Source organism: Diadema antillarum, unplaced genomic scaffold (genome assembly GCF_040938485.1).
Source record: "Diadema antillarum isolate AM-2024a unplaced genomic scaffold, OU_Dant_1.0 seq00001725_RagTag, whole genome shotgun sequence".
NCBI classification, from domain to species: domain Eukaryota; kingdom Metazoa; phylum Echinodermata; class Echinoidea; order Diadematoida; family Diadematidae; genus Diadema; species Diadema antillarum.
In genome coordinates this window covers 196,644-223,240 of record NW_027272412.1, presented here as the reverse complement: position 1 = coordinate 223,240, position 26,597 = coordinate 196,644, and the positions used below count along the sequence as shown (strand labels likewise).

At 39.3% G+C, this 26,597-nt stretch overlaps 1 protein-coding gene across 1 annotated transcript; it reads right to left on the bottom strand.

Annotated features, from left to right (window-relative positions):
* Positions 1–1,228: 1,228 nt before the first annotated feature.
* Positions 1,229–25,665, bottom strand: LOC139711890 (DCN1-like protein 1). Its single transcript, XM_071623737.1, has 7 exons — positions 25,592–25,665; positions 25,267–25,480; positions 21,904–22,072; positions 20,922–21,052; positions 19,702–19,784; positions 7,208–7,304; positions 1,229–2,955 (listed from the first exon to the last, which is right to left on the bottom strand). The coding sequence occupies exons 1-7, from the start codon at positions 25,592–25,594 to the stop codon at positions 2,879–2,881; spliced, it is 774 nt and encodes a 257-aa protein (XP_071479838.1). The 5' UTR covers positions 25,595–25,665; the 3' UTR covers positions 1,229–2,878.
* Between the last annotated feature and the right edge of the window lie 932 nt (positions 25,666–26,597).

Below are 26,597 nucleotides of genomic sequence, written 5' to 3'. Positions count from 1 at the left end.
AAATGTTGGATTTAATGGGAAACTTCTGCTCTTGTAGCAATAATAGAATGAATGCAGAAAAACTTTGTACTCTTCTTTGAAGTTGCAATGACAGGGACTCATGGATTTGTTTTTCCACAGGCTGATATTTTCACAGCCACTTCTTCAGCTTGACTAACAAGGTTTGATAGGTAAGCTTGATAAAGTAACCACGCATTATCTTCCATGCCTGTGTAACAGTACAAAAGACATTCTATGTGTATGTAAGTTGGTAAAATTGTAAGGCTACACACCATTCTTCCAACATTGGATTCTAAGAAACCAGAGATTTCCTACTGCTTTGAGTCAAACTGAAATTTATTCTTTCCATGAAAACTGATATGATACTTTATAGGTAGTAATGTTGTTTGCACATCACAGGCTAAATGACTTGAGCAGATTCTCAGCATTCCGAGCATTTTTCGTTGCATCTAAAATAGTGTCTGAACAGATCATGATTTGCAATCAACAAATATACACTGTAGCAATACAACACAGACAGCATGGTATCATCAGTGACTTGAAAGCTGTACAGGAGAGGAACTGCTTTTTATATGCATCTGCAGTTACTTGAAGATATCTCTCACAATACCACTGTCAGAGAAGCAGAATTACTGTTTTCTTCGAGATACAAATGAACTTGACTTGCTAAATTAGAAGATTTAAATAATTATACAACTATAATGAATAGGTTTCATGACTCTGGTTTTTGTTTTTTTTTTCAAAGATAATGTGTGATGGGCTCACATATCTTGTAAAATTGGTCAATAAAAAGACATTTTCCAGAGCTCCCTCACCGCAAAGTCACACAGAATGAGACTAAAAGTATCAACTGAGCGTCCACCATGATAACTGCTACCAAACTGTATTTGTGACCGTGCACCTCAAAACGAACATAGAGTCGCACACACTGATTTTGCACGAGGACTGAAAATAAGTGAAATAGGTCAACCTAGCCGAACTTGACTTTTTCATATTTTCTGAAAGAGCGGGTCTTCTTTTACATTATGCTAAAATTTGGCATCATAAAACGGGCAGGAAAGTGTGCTTTTTTAGCAGTTTATCTCGAACATTTTTGGTTGAATGGTGTGATTAGGTGTGTCTTTCGAATCCCTTTTTCATTTCTGAAAAACCTTGTGCGCCACACTCTTCACTTTCAACTCTAATAACTTTTGAAAGGATAATGCTACTGCTTTGAAAGTTGGCATTAATTATGGATAGAATGTGTTAATGAGGCATGCTTAATTTCAGTTTAATCTGATAATCCCTTCATTGTTGTTACTCTGGTGGTTTACTTCCTGTTTTTTGTCCCATTCATCGCACAGCCAGCACGGTTTGGTAAAGATTAAGCGCTTGAATAGACACTGTACTTCAGAGCCTCTTTTCTCAGTTCACACTTTTCCTGAGTTTGTGCTTTCTTTCAATATTTAGATAGGTTAGGAGAGTCCATTTGATTTGAGTTATACATCATTTTAAAGCTTAAAGTCTGCTCTTTCAGAATATGGTCTTAACTAAAAATTTATGTCTGGCGACTTTTTGTTTGTTTTGAGGTGCAGGGTCACATTTACCATAGCAACTAATTGCAATGTGTTTATCATTAGTTTGCAAATGCACTGACATGAAGAGGACCTGCAATCTCTGTTATCCAGTTTCCTTGAAAACAAAATTCCGATCTGATTTTCACATTTCGTGACTAGAAATGAAATACATGTTTTAATACACAGCAGCACTTTTTATAGTACTAATGCATATTGTACCTCAGTTGATAATTCTCCTGTTTCTTTGTCCCCATGGCTTTGGCATCTTGGCTCCCAAATTCACAAATCGGTTCTCTTTCGCAGGGTAGCATGATAAAATATTTGTAGTTCGGTGAGTTAGTTGGATGATCAGTGAAGTAAGGAAAACACCTTCCTGCCATCATCAGGCATTGTACACAACCAACTACTCACTTCCTTTCACAATGGAAGAATAAGAATGATAATAATATATTGGGTTGAAGTTATGATGATGATAATCATTTCAATTATCATTGTCATTATTGTCAATGTCATCACCATCCTCATCATTAAAATCTTCCACAGTACTATCATCATCAGCATCACCACTAATCATTATAATCACAGTCATCACAAACATCATGGTCTACTCTCAACATTGGAAAAGACAAGAAGGAGCTAACTTTTATTACACAGTCAAGCTGAACTTGTCTGGTGTATGGAAGTGAATTACCAAAGTAATGAGAGAGTGAAAGGTAACTCATGAATTCATTCCAACTTAGGTAAATCAACTACCATCCTCTCTGCTACACGTACATGCTAAAGAAATAACTTAAATCTGAAAGCGATTGTATTCATGTTCGTTTCCAGTGGCTTTAGGAAGAAGATTGTATGGCTAAATCTGATAACTTTTTTAATATGTACACATATACCTTCACCAACTACACCAAATTTGCAGCCAAGATTGATTAGGTGATGCATGCAGTGAGCAAGCATGTTCAATAATTCTCACTGTCTAGATAGGCCAGACTGCTGGCTTGGGGGAGAGTCTCTGTGCATTTGAAATATTAATTTAGTATGCACTCCTCTTGAAAATACACAAGGGGGATTGGTGCCATGGTATCTCCTGCGTATGAAGTGCAACACCACAAACAATTCTTAGAACAAATCACAGCATGAGCAGCGCACCTTGCATGATTGTGACACAATTGTGTTTCTCAATAAATCAATGGGAAAACATATTCAAAGATCAGACTTACATAAGAATTACTGAATTATTAAAAAAAATAATAATAATAAAAATGTGAAGCAGTTGGCAGGAAGGAGAGGCATTCAGGAGACAAGAAGGAGAGATGCATTTATCGTCACACTGCCGTGCTCTTCCCCTGAATGGACTGCTTGACATGTTCTACAAAGGCGTCTATTAGAACTGGCCATGCACCTGTAAAGATGATAATGGAAAAGAGAAAAAACAGATATATCCTACATAAATCCTTTCAATCAACTTCTTCATAAACAAAATCTTCAAGGGAAAATAACATTTGAACTAGAAATGTCGCTATGGCGACTGGAATGCCTCTGCCATTATGCATGGTTCTTTCAGGCACTGCATAGATGTGAGGGAAATTACATTTTGAGGAGTTGATCTTTATCTTTGACCCAATGACCCCCAAATCCCAAAGATGATCGCTGCCAGTCAGAACATGCATACAGTTTTGTATGTACTATAAAGTTCCATGAAGATGCCTCAAACCATTTCCGAGATATGGAGAATAAAGTAAAATTTTAACATGTTCACTTGACCTTTGACCTTTGACCTCATGACCTGAAACTTTCTCTGGAGAACCTTCATTGGGTTATACATGCATACACTAATTTTTGAAGAAAATACCTTCTGGCACTGCATAGCTGATGGGGGAAATGGTAAAATTTTGAGCATTTGACCTTGACCTTCAGCATGTGCACCCAAAGGCTGATAGGCAAAACTTCACACGTTCATACATATACACGGCAAGTTTCAAATAGGATACCTCAAACAGTTTTTTAGTTACACTGTCCACAAAATTGATTACAAACAAAAGGACGGATGGACAACCCAAAAACATCTTTGTGGCGGAGGCATAAAAAAAACAAGAAGCCCAGTGGGTCAAGCGCTCACCCAAGTGTCACAAAATATCTTTCACGCATTCTAGTTGACTACTGAAGAACATAGTAAACTTGGGAGGCTTTGGGGGCCTCTGCAGGGCATGGTGTAACAAAAGGTTACTGGCAATTGAAGGTCTTTACTAAGGGGGAATTTAGGGCCAGTTTCAATTTAGCCTATTAAACAAGGAAGTGTATAATCTATCAAACACAAAAGTGAAAATCAGAAAAGTTATGACATTCTGAAGTTTCGCTAATTTCTACAAAACAGTTCTTGTACAGCTGATACAATGTTCAAATGAGTGAGCTGATGTCATCACCTCACAATTTTCCATTTACTGTGAACAACAACAACAAAAAATTATATTTTGTGCTATTTATTCCAGGCTGACTACCCTCTATCTATTTCAGAATTTGAACCTGGGGTGTAACTGCACTTGATAGAAACACTGGAAATGTCATGATTTGACGTACACACAGTATGGCATATCATGGGGGGATGACATCATCAAACCTCTATTTGCATCTTTGTATCAACTGTTCAAGAACTGCTTTGCAAAAATTAGCAAAACTTCACAATTTCATAAGATCCTCAATTTTCATCTGATTTTGATGAAACTTTTACTGTTGTGCTTGAAGGATATTACACTTTCTTTTCAGACTAACTTTCAGCTGTCCCAGATTTCCCTTTTAAGGGTATATAAAGATGGAAATAAAACGGCTATAGAAACCAAAGCCATGATATAAACGTGGATTAAATGAAAGTAGCAATATCAGGGTTCAACACTAACTTTTTACTCAGTCACTGAAGTCTATAAATCTAAAATTCTAATGCCCCCCACCCTCCCCCCCCCCCCCCCCCCCCCCAAAAAAAGAGACCAGAGGGTCTCGCGCTCACCTGAGTATTGCAAGTTCACCTTCCATGCATTCTAGCAGACTCTTACCTGAGAACATTGGAAACTTTGGGCGGGGGCAGCCTTGAGAGCTGTGGGCATGGTGTCCATTTGCACATTCTATCACACTGGTAAAAATATCTGCCAAGACTTCATAGAGGGTGGGACTATGCAGTTTTGAAAAAAAAAAAAAGACTTAAAGCTCTATCACTTCAGATTCTAGAGAAGAATATTATTGAATATTCCATAATTCAGGAGGTTTGGAGCCCCCAAGGAAAGCATGTCGCCCATTCAAACACTTTGAGATCCTATCCCTCTAGGAATGCTACTTGCCAAGTTTAGTAAAAATCCATTATGTTGTTGGGGGGGGGGGGCAGCCCTGGATCTGCAATGTACAAATGTACAAATGTACAAATTCAAAGTAACTTTGCTTGATCACTTCTGGTACTAGAGAAGAAGAACTGTAAATATTTCTTAATATGGGGGGTGGGGGGAATTGGGCCCCCTAGGGGTCCCCAAGAGGGGCATGGTGCCCTGTTGAACAAATTGAGATCTTAACCTCCAGGCATGCTACCTGCCAAGTTTGGTGAATATACATCAAGGGGTTTTTCAAGAATATGATGAACATGTGCAATCTAAGTTCCCATTTGGACCCATCCCACCCCACTCCCCTGGGCTCCAAGGGAGGGGGGCACCAATGATTCTGCCATGAACAAACTTGAAACAACAGTCATCAATATACTGACTTACTGGGGGGTGGGGCATGGTGCCCATTTGATGGAATTGAGATTCTATCCCCTTTGGGATGCTACCTGCCATGTTTGGTGAAAATTCATCACGGGGTTTTCAAGAAGAAGATGAAAATGTACAATTTAGGCCCCATTAGGACCCCTCCCCACCCCCCTCCCCTGGATCCCAAGGGGGGCACCCCTGATTCTGCCATGAACAAACTTGAAACTACAGTCTTCAACGTACTATCTCATACATTGTAGTATTAACTTTAATAGCTCTGTCACTTCTGGTTCTAGAGAAAGAGATTTTTTAAGATTCCTTAATTTTAGGGGGTTTTGGGCCCCCTGGGGGCTTCCAACTCCTTGCGTGTGTAGGGTGAGTTCAATTCTCTCTTTTTTTTTTCTTTCTTTCTTTCTTTTTTTTTTTTTTGGGGGGGGGGGTGGGGGGGGGGGGGTCCTGAACACAGGATCCAGGAATTCTGTAAAGAGAGGGGGCGCCTTTACAAATTTTAAGGCCCTGTCACACCTTTCCGGGTATGCAACGCGGGCTTGTTGCGAGTAGGGATATTCCAGCACGCAGGAGAATTTTTCTGTGGGCGGACAAGGAAGTTGAACCCACAAATGTAAAAATGCCCACAAATGTAAAATGCCCACAAATGTAAAAATGCATTGCCCACAAATGTAAAAATCGCCCACAAATGTAGAAAATATCGTCCACAAATGTAAAAATTTCAACCACAAATGTAAAAACGAACAGCGCCCACAAATGTAGAAAGCGCCCACTAATGTAGTAAAATAATTCATACATCAACCACAAATGTAGAAAATTTCTACATTTGTGGTTGACATATTTCTACATCAGTGGGCGTTTATGCAAACCGTAATTATTTCGGCTGTAGTAGGCTCCCTACTCCTTGCGTGTGTATGGTGAGTTCAATTCTTTTTTTTTTCTCTCTCTCTCTTTTTTTTTTTTTTTTTTTTTTTGGGGGGGGGGGGGGGGGGGGGGGGTGGGTGGGGTCCTGAACACAGGTTCCAGGAATTCTGCAAAGAGAGGGGGCGCCTTTACAAATCTTAAGGCCCTGTCACACCTTTCCAGGCAAGCAACGCGGGCTTGTTGCGAGGAGGGATTTTCCAGCACGCAGGAGAATTTTTCTGTGGGCGGACAAGAAGTTTGCGAGTTCTGTACTTGCGTCTTATACCTGCACTAGACGCATGCTACTTACCTGCTACTTGCATGTATTCCCCGTGAGCTGGGTGAGAGCTTCGACGAGCACCCCGCAGTTAGCCAGCATCTGACAGTACTTAGCACGTATCTCGCCCTTAGTTGTCTGGAGGTGCACAAGCAACATGTTCGACATGCATACGCACAGACACACATCTCCCCACCGTACCCGGTTACACACACGCATTCGTACACATTATTTTGCAAGAAGCGCAGCCCTACTCTAAGTAAGTAGACCTATCAACGTATCCATATTTGTCATTTTTACATTTGTGGGCAACATTTTGGAATCATTTCTACATTAGTGGGATTTTCTACATTTGTGGGTTCAACAGGGCATGGTGCCCATTTGTACAAATTGAGATCCTATTTCCGTAGGGATGCTACCCGCCAAGTTTGGTGAAAATCGGTCATGGGGTTGTCAAGAAGAAGATGAAAATGTATAAAGTTTATGCACAAAGCACGCGGGATGCCGGAAGAAGAGCAATCGCAATAGCTCACTTGAGCCTTCAGCTCAGGTGAGCTAAAAATGTAGCGGCCTGATCTACACAGAAACATAACAATCAATTTTTAATCAATCAGGCCACCAAAAGAAGACAACTCTTCAACACATCAAACTTTTAACTGCAGTTCATGAGATTATATATGTGAGTATGCTAGTGGACTGTAACAGCTCACAGCTCATCCAAAGTCCAGGCTACATACCTTCCTCATCATAGTTGCTCATGTCATCAGCAATCATATTGCTGAAATCAAGAAGTAGGTTCCACGTGTCCCTGGGTATTGACTTGTTGTGATGCTCCTACATGTGTACAAGGGAAAAAAAAAAAATATATATATATATATATGTATGTATATCAGCACATCCAACTGAAATACAAATGTAGGTGAAGACATCAAATCTACTCATGTTTCCCATCAGTTCTCAATTTTTAAAGATGGATGGCATTTCTGGAAAGCATACATCTGTACTTCTTAAAAACTGATTGGAAAGTGCTCATGAAACTTCAGAATTTGATAACTTTTATCTTACATGTCTAGTTTCATTGAAATTCTACATTTCATTTGTTTGATTTGGGTGTAATCATCACAAGCATTGTAAACATGGAATGCCTGTAGTGTACACATTTTTAAAGGATGAGGATAAGAATGTGAGATCTACTCCTGTGTAACTTTGTAGCCGCAGTATGATTTCTGACATGTCCAGCATCAACAACACACAAAAAAACCCCAGAAAAACAGTAAAAAAACAGCTTCCAGTTAGGATGAGATGGAGCAGAATACAAAATAAACTTTCAAAATTCAAATAATAGCTTGGGTACAGAATAAACTATAGAAAATATTTCAAAGCAGAATCTGAATACTTTGCAAACTCGATTTAGGGTCTGTGAATACACTGCACCTCGGAAGGTATTTGTCTCGGCACCAATCCATATCAAGGCCGTGTCACACCATTCCGGGCAAGCTACGCGGGCTTGTGGCGAGGAGGTAGTTTCCAGCACGTAGAAGATTTTCAGGGGGCGAACAAGAATGTTTGCAATTTTCATTCATGCCTTGTCATAAGTACGGGGGAACTTCTGCGGCTTGACTTGCGGGGAAACAAATTTACTCCCCGGAGCTCTCCGCAGTTGGTCCGCACCTGACAGTATCTAGCGCGAAGTTGCCCGGAGGCGCTCACGCAAATCCGATTTAACAACAGCCAAGTTTTGAGCATGACCAAAACTTTTTCCGGGTGAGTCGCGGGAATGCCCGTAGAGGTCCACGCAGAACGCCAGTAGGAGACCCTTAGCGGCAGTACTTCCCAGGTAATTCCCACCAGTAATTCCATGAAGTTGGGGCACAAAGTGTTACATTTTAGCATAACTCAATACTAATTATGCTATACATATATTCTTTATAGGCTTTACATTTGTATTGAGACCATACATTTTCCTGGAAATTTTGTGCCATTCAGACTCAATTTTGATGAAGTTATTTTAAAAAAATGTAACGGTGTCCTGTAGCATCGTGACGTGTCCATGTAGCATCGTGATAGTTAAAATCTGGTCCTAAAAGACAAATTAATGCAATTAGCTTGACCAAAATTTGATATAATATGCATAATTACTAGATTAGTCAGATAGCTAAATATCTTAACTCTATTTTTCACAGTTTTACTTTTACAAGAAAATTACACAATGTGTCACTATGCTACACGGTGTCCACCAAATGTAACAAAAAAGGACACCTTGTAGCATCGTGATACATTTTGTAATTTTCTTTTAAAATCAAAACTGTGTACAGGAAATTTGAGATATTTAGCTATCTGACTAATCTAGTAAATATGCATATTGCATCAAATTTTGGTCAAGCTAATTGCCATAATTTGTCTCTGTAACGAGGTTTTCAACATTCATGGATGTTGGCATACCTTTCACGCATCATTCACCTGCACACACACACCGGCAGTCGTTGAAAATCAAAGTCCCATTTCACACAAGTCGTATGTGAACCTTGGTGTCCGCTGGACTTTTATTCAGCCGAAAAATGATGTGTACAGTTGGAGTGAAATGATTCTTCACTCAATGAGCTACTTGAAGATGTCGAGTTGTAACTAACTATTTTGGGGTCTTGCACCCTGGTTTTGTTTCAGGCTCTCAAGCTTCATGCATTATTATGATTATTTCACTGAGTCCGCCCCTCTTGGAAACCAATTTAAAATGTAACATTAAATATGGCACATAGATGTCCCTCCCCTTGCCGACACAATTAACCAATCATATAGATGACCATTGGTCATCTGATGAATAATTATGAAGTGGACACTCCACAAGGCACTGTCAGCAAAATAAAGACTAGTGTCAGCACAATAAAGACTAGTGTCAGCACCTAGGGACTAATGTCAGCACATTACCCCCTTGTCAACTTAAAGCTAGTACTCATGGGGCAGATAAAACTGTCACTCCTCATCTTGTTTTGACCAGTGTCAGACTTCCACCAGTTATACCTTTTGTTTACAACTGGTATTCCCTTGTCTCGATTCCAGGTGCCTACAGCTGACCATTAAAACAAGTGTGATCCCTCTCATCAGATTCAGGATACCTTATGTAACGTGCAAAGAAGGGTCATATCAGCACTTTGAGACACTTTCTTATTCTGTACATTGTCTACCAGGAACACTTTGTTATTATGTACATTGTCTCCCAGAAACAATTTGTTATTATGTACATTGTCTCCCAAAATGAAGCTTCTCAGCAATTTCAGCATTTCTCATTTTCGAGAAAGACACTCATCAGCAGTTTGGCTTCTCTTCTACTTTGGATGGTCTGCCTGGACCGATCTGCAGCTCTATGTCCAAGCACAATAATGTGCAATGAATATGTTATTAGTCATATTCATTATAGGCCCTATATTCCTTTAATATGCTTCGTCACAGTCTCTTAGGACCAAATGTTAAAATTTCACGATGCTACATGGACACGTCACGATGCTACAGGACGCCGTTACATATTGTTTAATAACTTCATCAAAATTGAGTCTGAATGGCACAAAATTTCCAGGAAAATGTGTGGCCTCAATGCAAATGTAAAGCCTACAAACAATAAATGTATAGCATAATTAATATTGAGTTATGCTGAAATGTATTTTTCAAATATCACGATGCTACATGGACACTGCCCCAACTTCATGGAATTACCCCCGACGCAGGTACTTCGCAGTCCCGTATGCAGCCAAGATAATGAAATTCTGTGAGATTTCAGCCATTCCATTAGAGGAATTCCTTCACTGTGTTGTCAGCCCCCACGCGACTGGTACAAAGGTCACACAGTATACTCGCAAGAATAACGCGTCCAGCAAGTAAGACACATGCGCTGACTCGCACAAATCCTTTTCCGCCCTCAGGAATGTCCGGTATGCTAGAAAATCCCTACACGTAACAAGCCCGACTAGCTTGCCCGGAAAGGTGTGACAGGGCCTAAACACGGTTGCGGGTAAAAAAATATGCGTGCGTACCTCCGGGCAACTACTTTTGAGATACATGCTAGCTACTGTCATGTGCGGATCATCTACTGGGACCTCCGGGTAGTCAAAATTGTTCTTTGCAAGTCGCACGCAAGGCTGGTGTGACACGGCCTTTACTCTCTTGTTCCACTTTGCTTTGGTTTGCAATTCAGTAAATGAAACTAAAAGGCTAATACTGTAGTCACTTTGTACTCGCCTTTACTTTGCAAGCCACGAAACATGTACTAATTGCTTGCAAATCAGAATTGTGCAGTCCACAGACTGTCTTATGGATTACTGTTGTTTATGAAATTGATAACTTAAATAATTACCAATTTCTTTGTACACACTGTACTTGAACATGATCTGCAGTTTCCTACAAGACATCACTATAACCACAACTAATTCTGAGCATCAAACATACACTTGTAGTTACACTTGTCATGTGGTTTAATGTATTGTTCTAGTGATACATTTTAACTTTGAGCATAGAATGGGGTCTCTTCTCTCTCAAAGTGCAATCAGCCTGAATATTTTAATTCTATCCCAATGCCAAAATAAGAATTTGATCTGAAGGATGAGTGAAGTGTCACTGAAGCAAAGTCTGGAACAGCAACAAAAAAAAAAAAAAAAAAAAAAAAAAACAGGTCCTGCTGGTAATGAGAGAGGAGAATGTTTTGTGCTCTAAGTCAGGGTCTCTGAATGACTTCATTTCACATGATCACAAGGAACTTCCTACACGCCGCACAGAGGTGCACATTCTACATACACTTTATAATGTGTTCAATCCTACATATTCACACCCAGACAGTTCACCCAACAGCTATGGCTTTTCAGAAGCAAACATCAGCTTGGGTACATCTATAGTGCCTCACACAGCAGTCAATATAATTGCATTCTCAACCTCAACAAACTCTCCCTTTGGCATACAATCAACATCCATAAACAAAAACAAAAAAAGAAAAATAGAAAATAACCAGATCAAATTAGCTGCTATGCAAAGTCAACCGCAATGCTTTCGCTTTCTCATTTGTTGCTCATATATTGCCGTAAACTTGGCCTTCACAGACATACATGTACAGAAATAATCTTAAAGGGGATGGCTAGTAAGCGATCAGTGGGAATCAGTAGGAATGCTGAGGGATGATTGTTCCAATCCTTGCGGGATTCATTTAAGAGTACATTATATATCTATTGTTGTGTGAAAATTATTTGCTTCAGAACGGTCTCATATTCAAGTAATGTGCAGATTAATGCCCCGTCACTGACCAGGCACGCTAACCTGGAAACATTAAACTGCACATTACTTGAATATGAGACCATTCTGAAGCAAATAATTTTCACACAACAATAGATATACATTGTATAATGTACTCTTAAATGAATCCCACAAGGGCTCATCTAGTAGACTACGCCCTACGGGAGATACAAGCATTCGGTTTGGAAACACTACTGTCAATGTATCACACACTGTAAAAAATCTAGGTGTTCATTTTGACCAGATACTGTCCATGACAGATCATGTCAGTAGAGTGTGCCAGACAGTAAACCTCCATTTGAGAAACATATCTCATGTTCGAAAGTATCTTACAGAAGATGCATGTAACCATGCAGTGCGCTCTCTAGTTCTGAGCAGGCTTGATTATGGAAATCCTCTGCTGGCAAATATGAATGTCAGTGATGTGAAAAGACTTCAAAAAGTCCAAAATCGAGCGGCTCGCCTGGTGCTTGGTGTAAAGAGAAGATCCCCGAGTGCTCCTTTACTGAAGCAGTTACACTGGCTCCCCATCAAAGAGCGTATCGATTTCAAACTAGCCCTTCTTGTCTATAAATGCATGATGAATACCGCTCCTCAATACCTATCCAACCTACTAACCACCCCTACAGCCACCAGATATCAACTCCGGTCACAAAATGATAAGACAGTCCTACAAATCCCACAAGCAAAAACCAAAGCTTTTGAACGTACATTTTCACATGCTGGATCTGTTGTCTGGAACACTCTACCAAAACAACTCCGTCTATGTGATTCAGAGGAAATGTTTAGAAGGAAACTCAAAACTGAACTATTTCAATTGTAACTACTAAGTACACTATATGTTCCTATGCTTTGTGAATGTTGTTCGTTGATGTATGTACAGCACTTTGATCAGGTCCTGTAAAAGCGCTCAATAAGAAATAGTTATTATCATTATTAGTTATTAACAATCATCCTCCAGCATTCCCACTGATCAGTTACTAGCCTTCCCCTTTAATCTTAACTTTTTTTTTCAAACAGCACTGTGATTACTTTTGACAGAATAATCGAAGTTAATGACATTATTAGTTGAAGGCAATATGTGATCTAAAATGCCATTTTTGCACAATATTGTTCTTTATGTAAGGAAATGTGTGCTCTTTTTCAAAGACTTGTTAATGAAAGTGCAGTCAAATTAACCTCCACATTCCAAGCTGATATTATTGTCGAATATTCACATTTTTAGCCATACACAGTAAATATATGATACTGGCTCTTTGAAGGATTTTATTGAAAAAGCACAGTGACCTTTTAGTTTGGCCTTGGCCCTTTTAAGACTGACCTTTAACATAAATCATTTTCTATTAATGTTTACCTTTCTTACCTACTTATATTTATGATAGACATTCCTATATACTGAAGATATGGCATAAAATGTCACTTTTCATTCCAAAGCTCACTGACCTTTGACTTCTGGAAAGAACCAAGCACAAACTCTTTTTCACATTGAGTTTATGTAAGACTGCCGTCCAGAAACTACATTGTATTTGTTGTGCATTATCTGTTATCTATGAACCATGCCAGACTACTGTACAGTGCGTATCAAAAAAAAGGTAATCCAACTTTGGAGGGCTACTATTTCATAATTATCAGCTATTGAGAGCACACTGCTATTTGTGAGGAAAGGGGAACTCTTCCTCTTTCCATTGATACCTATTCAGGGTTCTCGCCAGGAATTTCTTCACGCTTGTCGGCATTTATGCGCGCTGTTCTGAGCGCGGAAGCCTTCGCTAATGCTCAATACAACACAGATAAATCGCCGCTAAAATGCCACTAAATGCGACATTTTCACGGAGATGTAATGAACGTTGTGAGGGGCATATTCTCACAGAAACAATGCAGAAACTCCATACCTTTTGTTAGCGGCAGTTCCTAAATAATAAATGAAAGAGAAGTAGGTGCCGATGGTGGAGGTTCCGATTTCTTTTAGGCCTTTCCTGTTTCACTGTTGCAATAATTAGCCGCCTCTGCATCGCAACAACGCGCGCCGTGTTGCTTTCTCGCCGTCTGCTCGACCACGTGGTAGGCCTATTGCATGCAGATGCGCGAGAAGCGATCGAGAACTTTCGGGACATCGTTGCACTTTCCTTTCTGGGTATACTGCGGTAGTTTGGCCGTGACATCAAAGAGATATCATACAAAAATGTAATGATGGTCATTATTCCGAAGGTTTGTTTAATCATAAAATGAAACGATTCATTACTAAGTACTTCGAAGGTTTGTAATCGAAAACAACAACAACACCAAAGGTCGGTACTACAGATGAATGTTCAAAATAAAACTGATTTCGTTCGAAGATTAACAAGCATTTTTTCTTTATTATTTTCTGATCAACGAACCTTCAGAAAGGAATCTATCATCTATCATCGTTATTGTTTCAGAATAACAAACCTTCAGAATAAGAAAACACCCTTTTGGGTTCGTTGTTGTATTCCGAAATTATACTGGCAGAACATTCGAAATAACAAAACTGATTTCGTTTGGATATAAACGAATATTTTCTCCTTTATAAATTTTCTATTAACGATCATTCAGAATTAAGAATGTAGTGTATTATTTTGCCATTATTCTCTCGGAGTAACGAATCCTGAGGGTAAGAAAACTGTAACCGTTTTCATTTCTTCTTTATCGTTTTCCGATTAACGATCGTTCAGAATTAAGAATCTAAAGTATTATATCGTTATTCTTTCGCAGTAACGAACCTTCAGAGTAAAAGAAAACTAACCGTCTTGGGGCCGTCGTTTTATTCTGAAATTTCAATGACGGAAACGTTCGAAATAACAAAACTGATTTCATTGTGAAATGAACGGACATTTTTTAAAATCATTTTTGGATTAACGAACCTTCAGAATAAGGAATATAGCATTATTTTTTCATTAATCTGTCGGAGTAATGAACCCTAAGAGTAAGAAAAGTGCAACTGTTTTTTGGGCAGTTTTATTCCAAATTTCATTGGCAAAACGTTCGAAATGACGCACTGATTTCGTTTTGAAATTTACGGACATTTTTTTTTAATTCAATTTTCGGTTAACGAACCTTCAGAATAAAGAATCTATTGATATTTCATCATTACTACTTCTGTCGGAATAACAGACCCTTATAGAGTACGAAAACACGCTGTTTTGTGCCGTCGTTTTATTCCGAAATTTCACTGACATAAACGTTCGAAATAACAAAACTGATTTCGTTGTGAAATGAACGGACATTTTTTCTTAATCATTTTTTGGATTAACGAACCTTCAGAATAAGGAATATAGCATTATTTCATCATTAATCTGTCGGAGTAACGAACCCTAAGAGTAAGAAAAGTGCAACTGTTTTTTGGGCAGTTTTATTCCAAATTTCATTGGCAAAACGTTCGAAATGACGCACTGATTTCGTTTTGAAATTTACGGACATTTTTTTTTTATTCAATTTTCGGTTAACGAACCTTCAGAATAAAGAATCTATTGATATTTCATCATTACTACTTCTGTCGGAATAACAGACCCTTATAGAGTACGAAAACACGCTGTTTTGTGCCGTCGTTTTATTCCGAAATTTCACTGACAGAAATGTTCGAAATAACAAAACTGATTTCGTTGTGAAATGAACGGACATTTTTTCTTCATCATTTTTTGGATTAACGAACCTTCAGAAGACGGAATCTAGCATTATTTTATCATTAATCTGTCGGAGTAACGAACCCTCAGAGTAAGAAAACTGCAACTGTTTTGGGGCAGTCGTTTCATTCCAAAATTTCACTGGCAAAACGTTTGAAATGACGCACAGATTTCGTTTTGAAATTTACGGACATTTTTCTTTATTCAATTTTCGGTTAACGAACCTTCAGAATAAAGAATCTACAATGTATTATTTCATATTACTACTTCTGTCGGAATACTAAGTAACAGACCCTTAGAGTACGAAAACACGCTGTTTTGTGCCGTCGTTTTATTCCGAAATTTCACTGGCAGAACGTTCGAAATAACAAAACTGATTTCGTCGTGAAATGAACGGACATTTTTTCTTAATCATTCTTGGATTAACGAACCTTCAGAATAAAGAATCTAGCATCATTTTATCATTAATCTGTCGGAGTAACGAAAAAAAAATGAATCTTGGTGGCGATAACTGATGCTGGTGTAGAGAAAAACAAAGACAGCTCGCTCAAAAGATGCTTCCTTCTTTGCAGTTTATTTTCTCCCCAGTCATTCCTATCGTTCTCCTCCCATGAACCCCTGCCATGCACGGACGATGAACAAAACAAAATGTTACCGATGCTGCAATGAAAAAAAAAGAAAGAAACAATCCCTCAAAGCAAATTATCTACACTTTTCAAGTTGAACAAATTGATGTTCGTAACGAAGAAAAAAAAAAAAAGCACGACCTCAAGCAGTGGGGAAACTTGATATCATGGCTTGTGGAAATTTCCACGAAATTTCCACGAAAGCCAGGTGTCAGATAAAGAATGTCGCGCGTACTGCCACCTTGCTTCAGTGGTCGTAAACAGCGTGTACATAGCATGTAAACCAACTGGGAACATTGATGAATGATCATCATTTATTTTCTGCCCATGAAGGCCCCCTAACCCACCTTTTAACAAACCAAGCCAGAAGCACGTGGAGCATTACGTATACGTTGAACTTGAAAGACCATCATGACAGAATTACTATAAATTTCGGCCCGGAGAAGGAAAATGGAATATTCACGAATGATGTTTACAAATCCATAGAAATTGAAAAGGCTAAAATGGAACGCATGGCTTTTTAGATTAAAAAAAAAAATAACCCACTGAAACTACCAAAACCTAAATAACAATTTGCATTTGCTTACTCCATCGCACGTTCTTTTTTCTTTTCTTTTTTTAACGAAAAATGGAGTTAATTTTCTCTCTGCGGCAATGCTTTGAACGCATCTAATTTTGCGTCATTGCCGATGGCCAGCTTCCTAAAGAATTGATACGAATCCTTTCAAATATACGACACAAAGTCTAAAGATCCTGGATCCTGGCGGTGAATTTCGGTGGTATTATAAATCCTGCTCACTATCAAAATTTAATCATCTGTTCCTTGCGCCATTTTACCAACCAACTGTTCCTGAAAATTTCATCCTAATCTGTTCCCAAATTTTGACTTATTTTGCGAATAGAGAGACAGACAGGCAGACAAGCTAACAAACAAACCAAAGCAGCCAAAAAAAAAAAAAATACAACCTTTGGCGGAGGGGGCATGCATTTCATATCGTTTGTTTTTGCGTAATCCGACAACAAGCGTGACAACAAGCGAGCACGTGTCAGCCTTCCTCAGCCTCCTTCGGCCTCCGACCCTCTCTTCCGTCCTCTCTCTCCCTCTCACAATACACTGTACCGTTGTACACGCAGGCGGCTGGATAAGTGGCCGGCTGGGTGCTTGTGCATGTATGTGTGGATCCCAAATCAGAGCGCATGTGAGTGAGCAAGTGTGTGATGTGGTGTGTATCAGCAGGGAGGTGAGACCTCCCTGGTATCAGCTAGTACGTCGCTCTGTTGAGCCGCGTTGTTGTGATTGGTGCGGTGACTGCGTGGGTAAATTTTTGCGCTTGTAAAAGTATGTAAACTGCTGCTGCTTTCAACATCTAGCTTCTTTTCTAGCCAGATAATAAAGACTGAAAAAGGCGAGAAATCGGTCCGAACTTAGCTCGTCAAGCAAGTTACCCTTGTCGGCAAGTTCACGCGTGGTGTTACCCTTGTCGGCAAGTTTTACCCTTGTCGGCAATTGCTTCTTCAAACCGCACGCTTGTCGGGGCCGACAAGGGTGATATACGCTGGCGAGATCCCTGCTATTTATGTTGATAAATGTCATGCATGACTGAGCACATGAACTTTAAAGACAACAATGACAAATTGCACTTTTTCCAAGTTTGCGTGTTATTGTGAAGGAACAATGCATGTCTCACTGCATGGATGAGATTTGTCAATGAAAGTGGCCAAAGAGGCCAGCCTGTACGAATGCAGATTTGTGTTTAGGGTTTGTGTTTAGGGTTTTTTCCTAACCTTTTATGGTTCATAACCTTTAAGATGGCCACCTTTAGGATAACTAAAGTCACTCCCACAGTGGTCAACCCACACAATCCATTTTCTCTGTTCATATTCAACACATAGCTTGCAGCGACAAACCATGTCTTAAATATGAAGAGAAAAAAATGGATAATGGTTTAGCCTTTATGGGAAGGACCAAGTTTACAACAACGTGGCCATGTTGAAGGCTATGAACCATAAATGGTTATTAACACGAACCTGCAGTCATGCAGGCTTGCCTGATGATTCGACCACCTCCATTGACAGATCTCATCCATGCAGTGAGATATGCATTGTTCCTTCACAGTAACATGCAAACTTGGAAAATGTGCAATTTGTCATTGTTGTCTTTAAAGTTCATGTGCTCAGTCATGCATGATATTTGTCAACATGAATAGGTATCAATGGAAAGAGGAAGAGTTCCCCTTTCCTCTCAACCAACATTGCACTCTCCATAGCTGATAATTATAAGATGGTAGCCCTCCAAAGTTGGATTACCTTTTTTTTGATACGCACTGTATACGCTATATATTTCGCGGGGGTTTTATTTTCGCGAATTTCGCAAGTCGGGAGCTATTTGCGAAATTAAGAACACGCGAAAATATTACCTTCCAAAATGAATCCCTTGCCTTGATGATACGAACATTTCAGTATTAATATACCAAGTCACGGCTTACCGAACAGACCGTATACTGGCTAAGCTTGTTTACGTACATATAGCACGTCCATGTCTACTTACGAATACTGTAGAGAGCCAATCCAATTATCGCAAGGGGACCACTCGTCAGAAATCTAGCGCGATGGACTTAACCACTTCAAAAATGTTGAATTCTAACTTACTAGTTCGAAGAGTTTGGTAAGTTTTTTTCATGCAGTGTATAACTAGTATCATTCTTATTTGCTAGTAAGTTGAAAATTCACATTTTCTTTGCCACTTCATATTTTCTCTGGTCCCCCAATCGCGAATTTAACCACTCGCGAAAATGTGTGATAGCAGCAATTCGCGAAAATTATAGCGTACAGAGTATGCCATCATAGTACAGTCTAGTATGCTTTGGCATGATCTACCTTATTACCTCCGCCAAGGGAGGAGGTTATGTTTTCATTACCATTTGTTTGTCTGTGTGCAAAATAACTCAAAAAGTTATAAACAGATTTGCAGGAAAGGTCAGGAATGACACAAGGAACAGATGATTAAATTTTGGTGGTGATCCGGAAATTTTTATGGATTTTATGAAGGATTTTCAATATTTTGGCAGGTGAGGTCAATGAACTTGGGAGTTCAAGCTGTGCATTTTTTAGGTTTTCATACACGCACAAAAGTGCGTGCTCTAGTTTCTGCTAGGGCGAGGCGTTCCACGCAGCTATAAGTTGATGACATAACAAAAGGCTTCTATATTGGGGAATCGGGCGAATTTTAGCATGCATAAGTATGGGTGGAAATCACTGATGTCTATGGAAGAACAAAATCATTGGTGGAAATTAGTTGCTTGGCGGAGGTCTGTGCTCTCGTTATGGAATTGAACATGGCCAAACATCTTAGCACCTCAGTCACAGAAAAGGAATAGTAAGTATATTCTTTGGTTTTCTTATATCTCAGAACCAAGACCAGACGAGACCTGCAGACAATTTAATATCTGACATGCTATTCACAAATTTAAGTATTCATAGTGGTCTTATACATGCACATCAATGCTTTCTTTAGTCAACTCTGGCTTTAGGCATGTGCTTCACTTACTCGTTAACACTAAGTCATATGGAAGTCAGTGTATTTAACCATTCAGAATGAAACCTTGAAAACTTCTCTCAAAATAGACTTTCATTTCATCATTGGGACACCTACCTACCACGGACACAAAATATTTAAATCAAGACATCACTTACTTTGAGAAATTGACACCATTCATCTAGGAATTTGAACCTTCCCCGCAGCAGTATATTCCAATAAGCAATTGCCATTTCCAAGTCTGAAATGTGAAACAGAAGAAAAATAATCATACAGAAACCATCAGTTATCATATCAGATTTGTATGCATGATAATGACAGTGACCACTGATCGAAATCATTGAGTGTGTCATTCAATAAGAGGTATGTTAACCCTGAAACAGCGGGGGGGGGGGGGGGGGGGGGGGGGGGGGGGATTGGGTTGAATCACACCCCCCCCCCCCCCCAACAATTTCCATGACCATTCCACAGCCTGAAGTTTTTTGACCGTGCCTCTCACTGACTTTTTACTTTCAAATCTCACACATACTGTATTGTGATACCACTTTTGCAAAAATCGGCATACAGTTACCATACTGCATGACCTTTTAATACATGCTCGTCAGACCAAAAATGGCTCAAACATGTGATCTTGTGTCACATGTCACTGCAAATGAGTCAATGCAAATTGAGTTTTCTTACCTTATTCAAAAAGATAGGATTATTTTCACTTTCATTGACTGAAATCAATTGATGCACTTTAGCATAATTATGCTTGAAATAGGTTCTGTGATAAATTTGGTGAGAAAATAACAAAAAAGTATAAAACAAAGAAATACATAAGAAATTAAAAAACTATAAAATATATAAGAAATTAATTTTGATACCAGATTTTTTTTACTCCATGTTCACTGTTAGGAATGCTACAAAGAATATTTACACCAAAAATTAGGATTCCAGGAGCTTTACTTTCTGATTTAAAAGCAAAATGCATGATTTCACACATATATTAGCATTAATGATTGATAATATAAAATATTTTTAAAAAATGAAATTTTGATTTCTCCTTTTTTATTACAGATGACACCACAGGTGAGCCAAAAAAACAGCTAAGAAATCCCAGCCTGGTTAGGGTTAAAATCCAGTTAGAATGAGATGTAGTAAAATGTAGATTTCTGACCCTAAAATAAATACATGCTACTAACATAAAACAAAACAAATCAACATAAGATCTGCATTGTAAATGGGAATCATGCATGAAACAGGAAACAACACTTTGGGGGGCTACATCGTTGTATGCAGATGTTTCTACTTTAGAGTATGTATCAGCCAGCAAAGATTTGATCCAAATCAGGCCTTATGGAGCAAAGCATGATGGTAAACAAACACACCACATTACCTAAACTCTTCTGCCCTGGGTTCTTTGCAAAGTTGAAGGTGAATTGATAGAAGTCTTTGAATTTTGTTGAATCTCGAAGTTCATTCTCCAGTGATGTGATCTTGAGCCTCAGTTTCTCCACTGAATCACAGCTGTAATTAAGAAAATCACAAACATACATTAAACACAACTAAATAGAATAGTTACATACAAAATAAATTACACAACACAAATACAAGTCAACAAACACAATGATAAATTTCATTTTTCTTCACCAAGCGATTGCACTGCATACACAACATTATACACAACTGTTTGCATGCATTTGCACAACCATCATACAAATTTTGTATCTTGATGTCAATTACACATGTTCTATCAACTCTACTCTCTCTACTCTTGGACAGACTCTGGCATCCAGATGGCCAGTAATTAATGCTGCTCTAGGTCATCCATATGCCAGCACTCTCTCCACTCCTTACTCAACCATTAGTCATGCAGTGTGTGTTTTGCTTCCAGGACTAGTTTGCCTTTTAGGACGTTTCACCTTTTTTTTTTTCTACTTATCAATGCAAGCAAATTCTACACATAGTTCGCTCTTTTGGGGGAAGATTTTGTTTTTCTTTTACATTCCCTTCATTTCATGTCAGAAATCTTACTTCCTGATTGGGCTGTACATTTTACTATTTATATTGTATCTTGCCTGACATGAAATTCTACTTGCCCCAGGCAATCAAGCAGGCACTAGTGCTGAGCCCTGTCCATCCAAATTTAACCCAGCTGTAAAGTTAGCAAGCCCATTCAGGCATAACAATGTGCCACAGTCCGACAGGAAGGCCATTGTGACAAAATAGAAAGTAAAAGGATTAGATAATCTGTGTGAATCAAAAACTAATTTCCAGACAGTTGTGAATCAGTGAAGAAAGCACTCGTGCATGTGTGCCCATCAGCAAACAATGCACAGTATTGTAAGTGAAAGACACATCCAATACTAAAAACTCACCCCAAGTCTGTCATTCCCTCTAAGAACTCCTTCCGTGTGAACTCGCATTGCGTTGCTGCCCTGAACTTCCAAGCGATGACAAGTACAGGCCTGCTGGCGGGATCAAGATTGAGGTCTTCACAGAACCGTGCGACTCCCTCTGCAAGAATCTTGTCTTCTTCATGGGGATCTGACACAATTATAGTACAGATAGTTGAAAGACACCAACAGATGTATTGAGAAACTCTTATTTTAATGTAATAGAAGGGTTTTCTAGAATAAAGACATGCTGAAAGTATATATTAAATCATTTCTAAACTTAGTTTCCCTCATTTCAGAAATACCTTTCATAAGCATGAGGTTTTTTTCTTTCAAGATTTCATTAAACCATCTATTAGATTAATTGAACACTCATTGATCAGTTGTTTCTTAATTTCATTATTTTAAGCAACAATTTCTCTGTAAGCTGAACTCCATCAACATTATCACTGAACTGTTTGAAATAATGGATATTAATCAGAATCAAATAAAAGAAACAGCATCAGATCCCTTAAAGGCACATGGTCCCGGTGGTTTAGTCAAATGTGTACGCGGGCACACAGCGCAAGTTTCCTACAGAGACCTACACTATCGACTCCTCTTTAGCGCCTACGCTGTGACCCATTTCCCCGAGTCCGAAGAAGTCCGATCCACTGTAGTCAGTGGTCCAATCACAGTTCGGCCCACGATCCGGCTGAGGGGGATGACAGCTTTAGCAAACTTCTTTTGTGATGTCATACTAAGAAGCACATAAGCATGCTTCCTAGCATTACTACAGACTGCGTGATGCGTAGAGAAGACAACGAAGGCAACGTTACTTAGCAACACCTATGCGCTTTACTCTTGATGACAGCTCAATTGCGGCAAACTTCGTATAAATGCTAACGGTGATCGGCAGTATCATCAACAGCGCCCTCTACACTACCGGGATTATGCGCCTTTAATCATATGAGACATTTATTTTAGTATCCTTTATCAATAAGTGGTACTGTAAAACGAGGAATGTTTCGCGAGCGCCAAGATTCGCAAAATAAAAATGCACGCGAAAGTTCTTGTCTACACTATTATGCATTGAATGCCAGTGGCAGTTCGCGAAAATTTCATGCCGCAAAACAGGCCGTCGGCTCCAATTCGCGAAAAATTCATGCCGCGAATATATCATGTTTTACAGTATACAGTCCTTGTAAATATGAAATATAATCATTTGTAAGAATTTCATTAATTTCTTTTTGTCTAAATATTTTAAAGAGCAAACATCTCTACAATGTATGTCTTTAGAAAATAATGTGAGAAATCACTCAGACACCCTTTAGTGATATTCCAGAGTATCGTATCACTGAATTCCTTACTTAGAACTACAATTATGTAGAAAAGTAATACCAGAAAGTTCTAACAGCTTAAATCAACAAAATAAAATGAATCATTAGAATATTGTGTGAAGTTCACCAAATAGTAAACTATGTCTGAATGGAAATAAATAAACACACAGCGGTACCTTCCTGTCAAAACAAAACTATCCTATCCATGACAGTTCTTTCAAAGACGTAGACATTTATGTTTTTGTTTTATTTGGGGGGGTTTTCTGTGATGCTTGTCTAACACAAACCTGTGGAGAGGTAATGCAGTGTGACCACAGCACCACTGCACTGTCAAGCTGTCCAGGCAAGTTGAGACACTGTTAAAATTTTGAAGCATTCCATACTCCTAATTGATAATATGAGTTACAATGTATGACTTCTATGTACAAACTGTATGTCTAAAGGTACCTTTTTTGGTGAGAAAAGCAAACAAAAGAAAAGATCCGAGTTGTCATTAACACCAACTGTTAGTAATAAAAATATTAATACAATATGGGCATCATTCATGGAAAGATAGGTAGCAGCTCAGGGCCTAATGTCAAGGTGCATTCCAGTGCTCTAAATAGCTAGCGTCATTGAGCACTAGATGGCGTTCTCGCGCAAGTACATCGTTTTCTACACACGCATTGCTCAACTCTTCGCGATGATCGCTAGCTGTAGCAGTTATGACAGGGTGCATTGATATCATTCTTTTCAAAAGTAATACGGCCCTATGTCAAACGACATGTTCGAATCACAAACCTGAACTACTTTTGCCTTCCTTGTACGTTGGTTTGAGTCTGCTACGAACCGCTAAGGTAGTCCGAGGAGGACGATCTGTTAGCACGCTAAGTCGAAATTTCGCACTTATTTGTAGTGACCTTGGTGTATTTTGTACTTAATCCACATTGCGCAAAATATGGCAGTGTCGAAACTTAACTTTTTTCAAAATTGAAGTGTTTTCTGATTTTTTGAAAGGAAGATTTATCGACCCCAAGTAAGCCCATGTGGTAAGAACGGTACACGAAATGGACCTTGCAATGCCTGTTTCAGTGAAATTGGCTGCCCGATCGCGCAGCCCGTGGAGAACTTCGCGGTTGCTCCCACGGGAGTCGCTATAGGTATTGTGTGATTTACGACTGCCCGCGGACGCCGCGCGGCAGCCGCGCGCTGGCTCGGCGCTAGTGAGCTCTCTACTTATGAATACTGTATGATGATGGGCGAATCGAAGCCACCGCTACAACAGGCCTACGTGTACGCGAAAAGTTATTAAAATGCGAGATTTTTCCAAGAAAATGAAAAGATGGACTGATTTAAACACTGTTTATGTGTATGTTACATATCAATCTACGGATAATTGATCTCATTTCATGGTTCGGTGAAAATCTGATTTTCTTATGATGAAGGCTACTAGTCTAAAGCAAACCAGAGTAATATGAATCAACGCATACGCGCACACGCATACCATACTGAACTGTGCTAGATTTGGAGCGTTTGAGCGCTCTGAGCCTCTGTTGAAAAGCATACCTCATGAGCTATTTTTAGAGGGGGTCATGACCCATGCACTTCATAGCAAAAAGGGTCATTCACCTGACGCGCTTAACCTACTTCATTTACACTACAGATGTCCCGAACAAAGCTCTTTATGACGTTTGTGTACTTTTATGTTACGCACATTCTTCACATGCGAACTTTTGGTACGCTTTTGGTACCCTGCTGTTGGAGCACATCGGGAAGTGGCCCACTTTTATAAGTTTTGGCTCGGTTCAGTACAGTACGGTACACTTAGGAAGCATTCAAGCACTCCTCTGGACTGGAGCTGGAACAGTATGGTACAGTTCGCTTTAGGAAATCAGTGGAAATAGGAGAGCGCTCGTGCCTCAAAAGGCACCCTAACGTTAAGTTTCTATGTGAACGTGGCCGTGGTTTGCAATACGCATACGGTTTAAGCGCGAGGCCCGGCCCTGCCCCCCTGGACCCGACATTGCTTAAAAATTACTGAGCGAACCTTTATATCTCCTGTATAACTGATCAAGAGTCTTCTTGTCCACTGATGGCCTAGATTCCCTGTAGTACAGTTCTGGTCTCTGGAAGTAGTTGTCAGATGCAATGTCCAGCCTCCAGTCGTGCTGTTGTAAACAGTAAATGGCAGTCTTTTCCCCAGTATTGGTGAACGCGATGAACTGCCGGACTTTATCTCTCTGCGACGACTTTAATTTATTCTAAAATGATATATGCGAGAAACAAACAACACAAAACACAACTAAATCGTAATACATCTGCCAACATTAGATTCGGGTATCACTGCGATAGAATATGACGCAAAATCTTACCATTTCGGACAATTTATCTGTCGATTATTTTGACATAACTTCGAGGTTGCATTTGCTGTGCTGTTTTCTCTCCGTACAATACGTACAATACGATGAGTATTCTACTGCGCAGTTTTCCTCCCTGTGTGTCATTTAATTGAGTGCATTTGGTCTTCTATTAAAATCAACCTTAAGTAATATAAGGAGCTTTTTTAATTTATTTACTATTCATATTTATTTCTGTGATATTTGCCTCACTAATATATTCAAAATTTAATATTTTTAACATAGTAATTTCAATCGTAACATAATGCCCGAAATTAGTAGACGTCTGGAAGGTGAGACAACATTGTAACATTAAACAATCAACATTGCATTGATTTCCACCTTTTCGGTATCATTCAAGAACCGAAGATGTGGTATGAAATTCTGCCAGGTTTAGCGATAATCTGTGGATGCGTTTCTGCTGTTGGTATCTTCACTACCACTGTTCAAAAGTTCCAACATGGCGGAAAGGTATGTATTGATCTTGGCCTATTTGCTCTGCGTATCACAGTCCCACATATTACTATTTTTGTAATTGGATGCCTACTTAATCTATTCACTGCATCTGCGCTGCGATAACCTGTCCTGTAATATTTACAAATTCATTATTGTCAATGCATCTAGAAACTAAGATAAGATTCTGTATGATACAGTACATAGCAGTTGGGTACAGTCGAGTCTGTACAGGTTTGGGTAAACTCGCATCATACATCATTCACGAGTTCGATCACAACGGCGGCCAACGCGACGGCAATGCCAACGCAACGGCTACGGCAGGCATAACTGCGACAGCCGCCACACGCAGTGTGGCGGCTGCGCCGTGCTCCCATTCAAGATCTTCATGTTGAACAAACGGGTGCCTTTGCGGCGCTATATTTCCTTAATTTTTCAACAGAAACTACTAGGAATACTTACATGGGTCGATGAAACTTAAATGACTATCATCGGCGACTGTTTGATGCATTTCATTGCTTGTGATGCA

What these genes read in the sequence shown, in the direction of transcription:
- LOC139711890 (XM_071623737.1), bottom strand. An exon ending in GTTATACAGGAGATATAAAG is followed by an intron (nt 22,073 to 25,266) that starts GTTCGCTCAGTA and finishes TAATTGTGTCAG; the next exon opens with ATCCCCATGAAGAAGACAAG. An exon ending in AATGGTGTCAATTTCTCAAA is followed by an intron (nt 7,305 to 19,701) that starts GTAAGTGATGTC and finishes GTACACATGTAG; the next exon opens with GAGCATCACAACAAGTCAAT.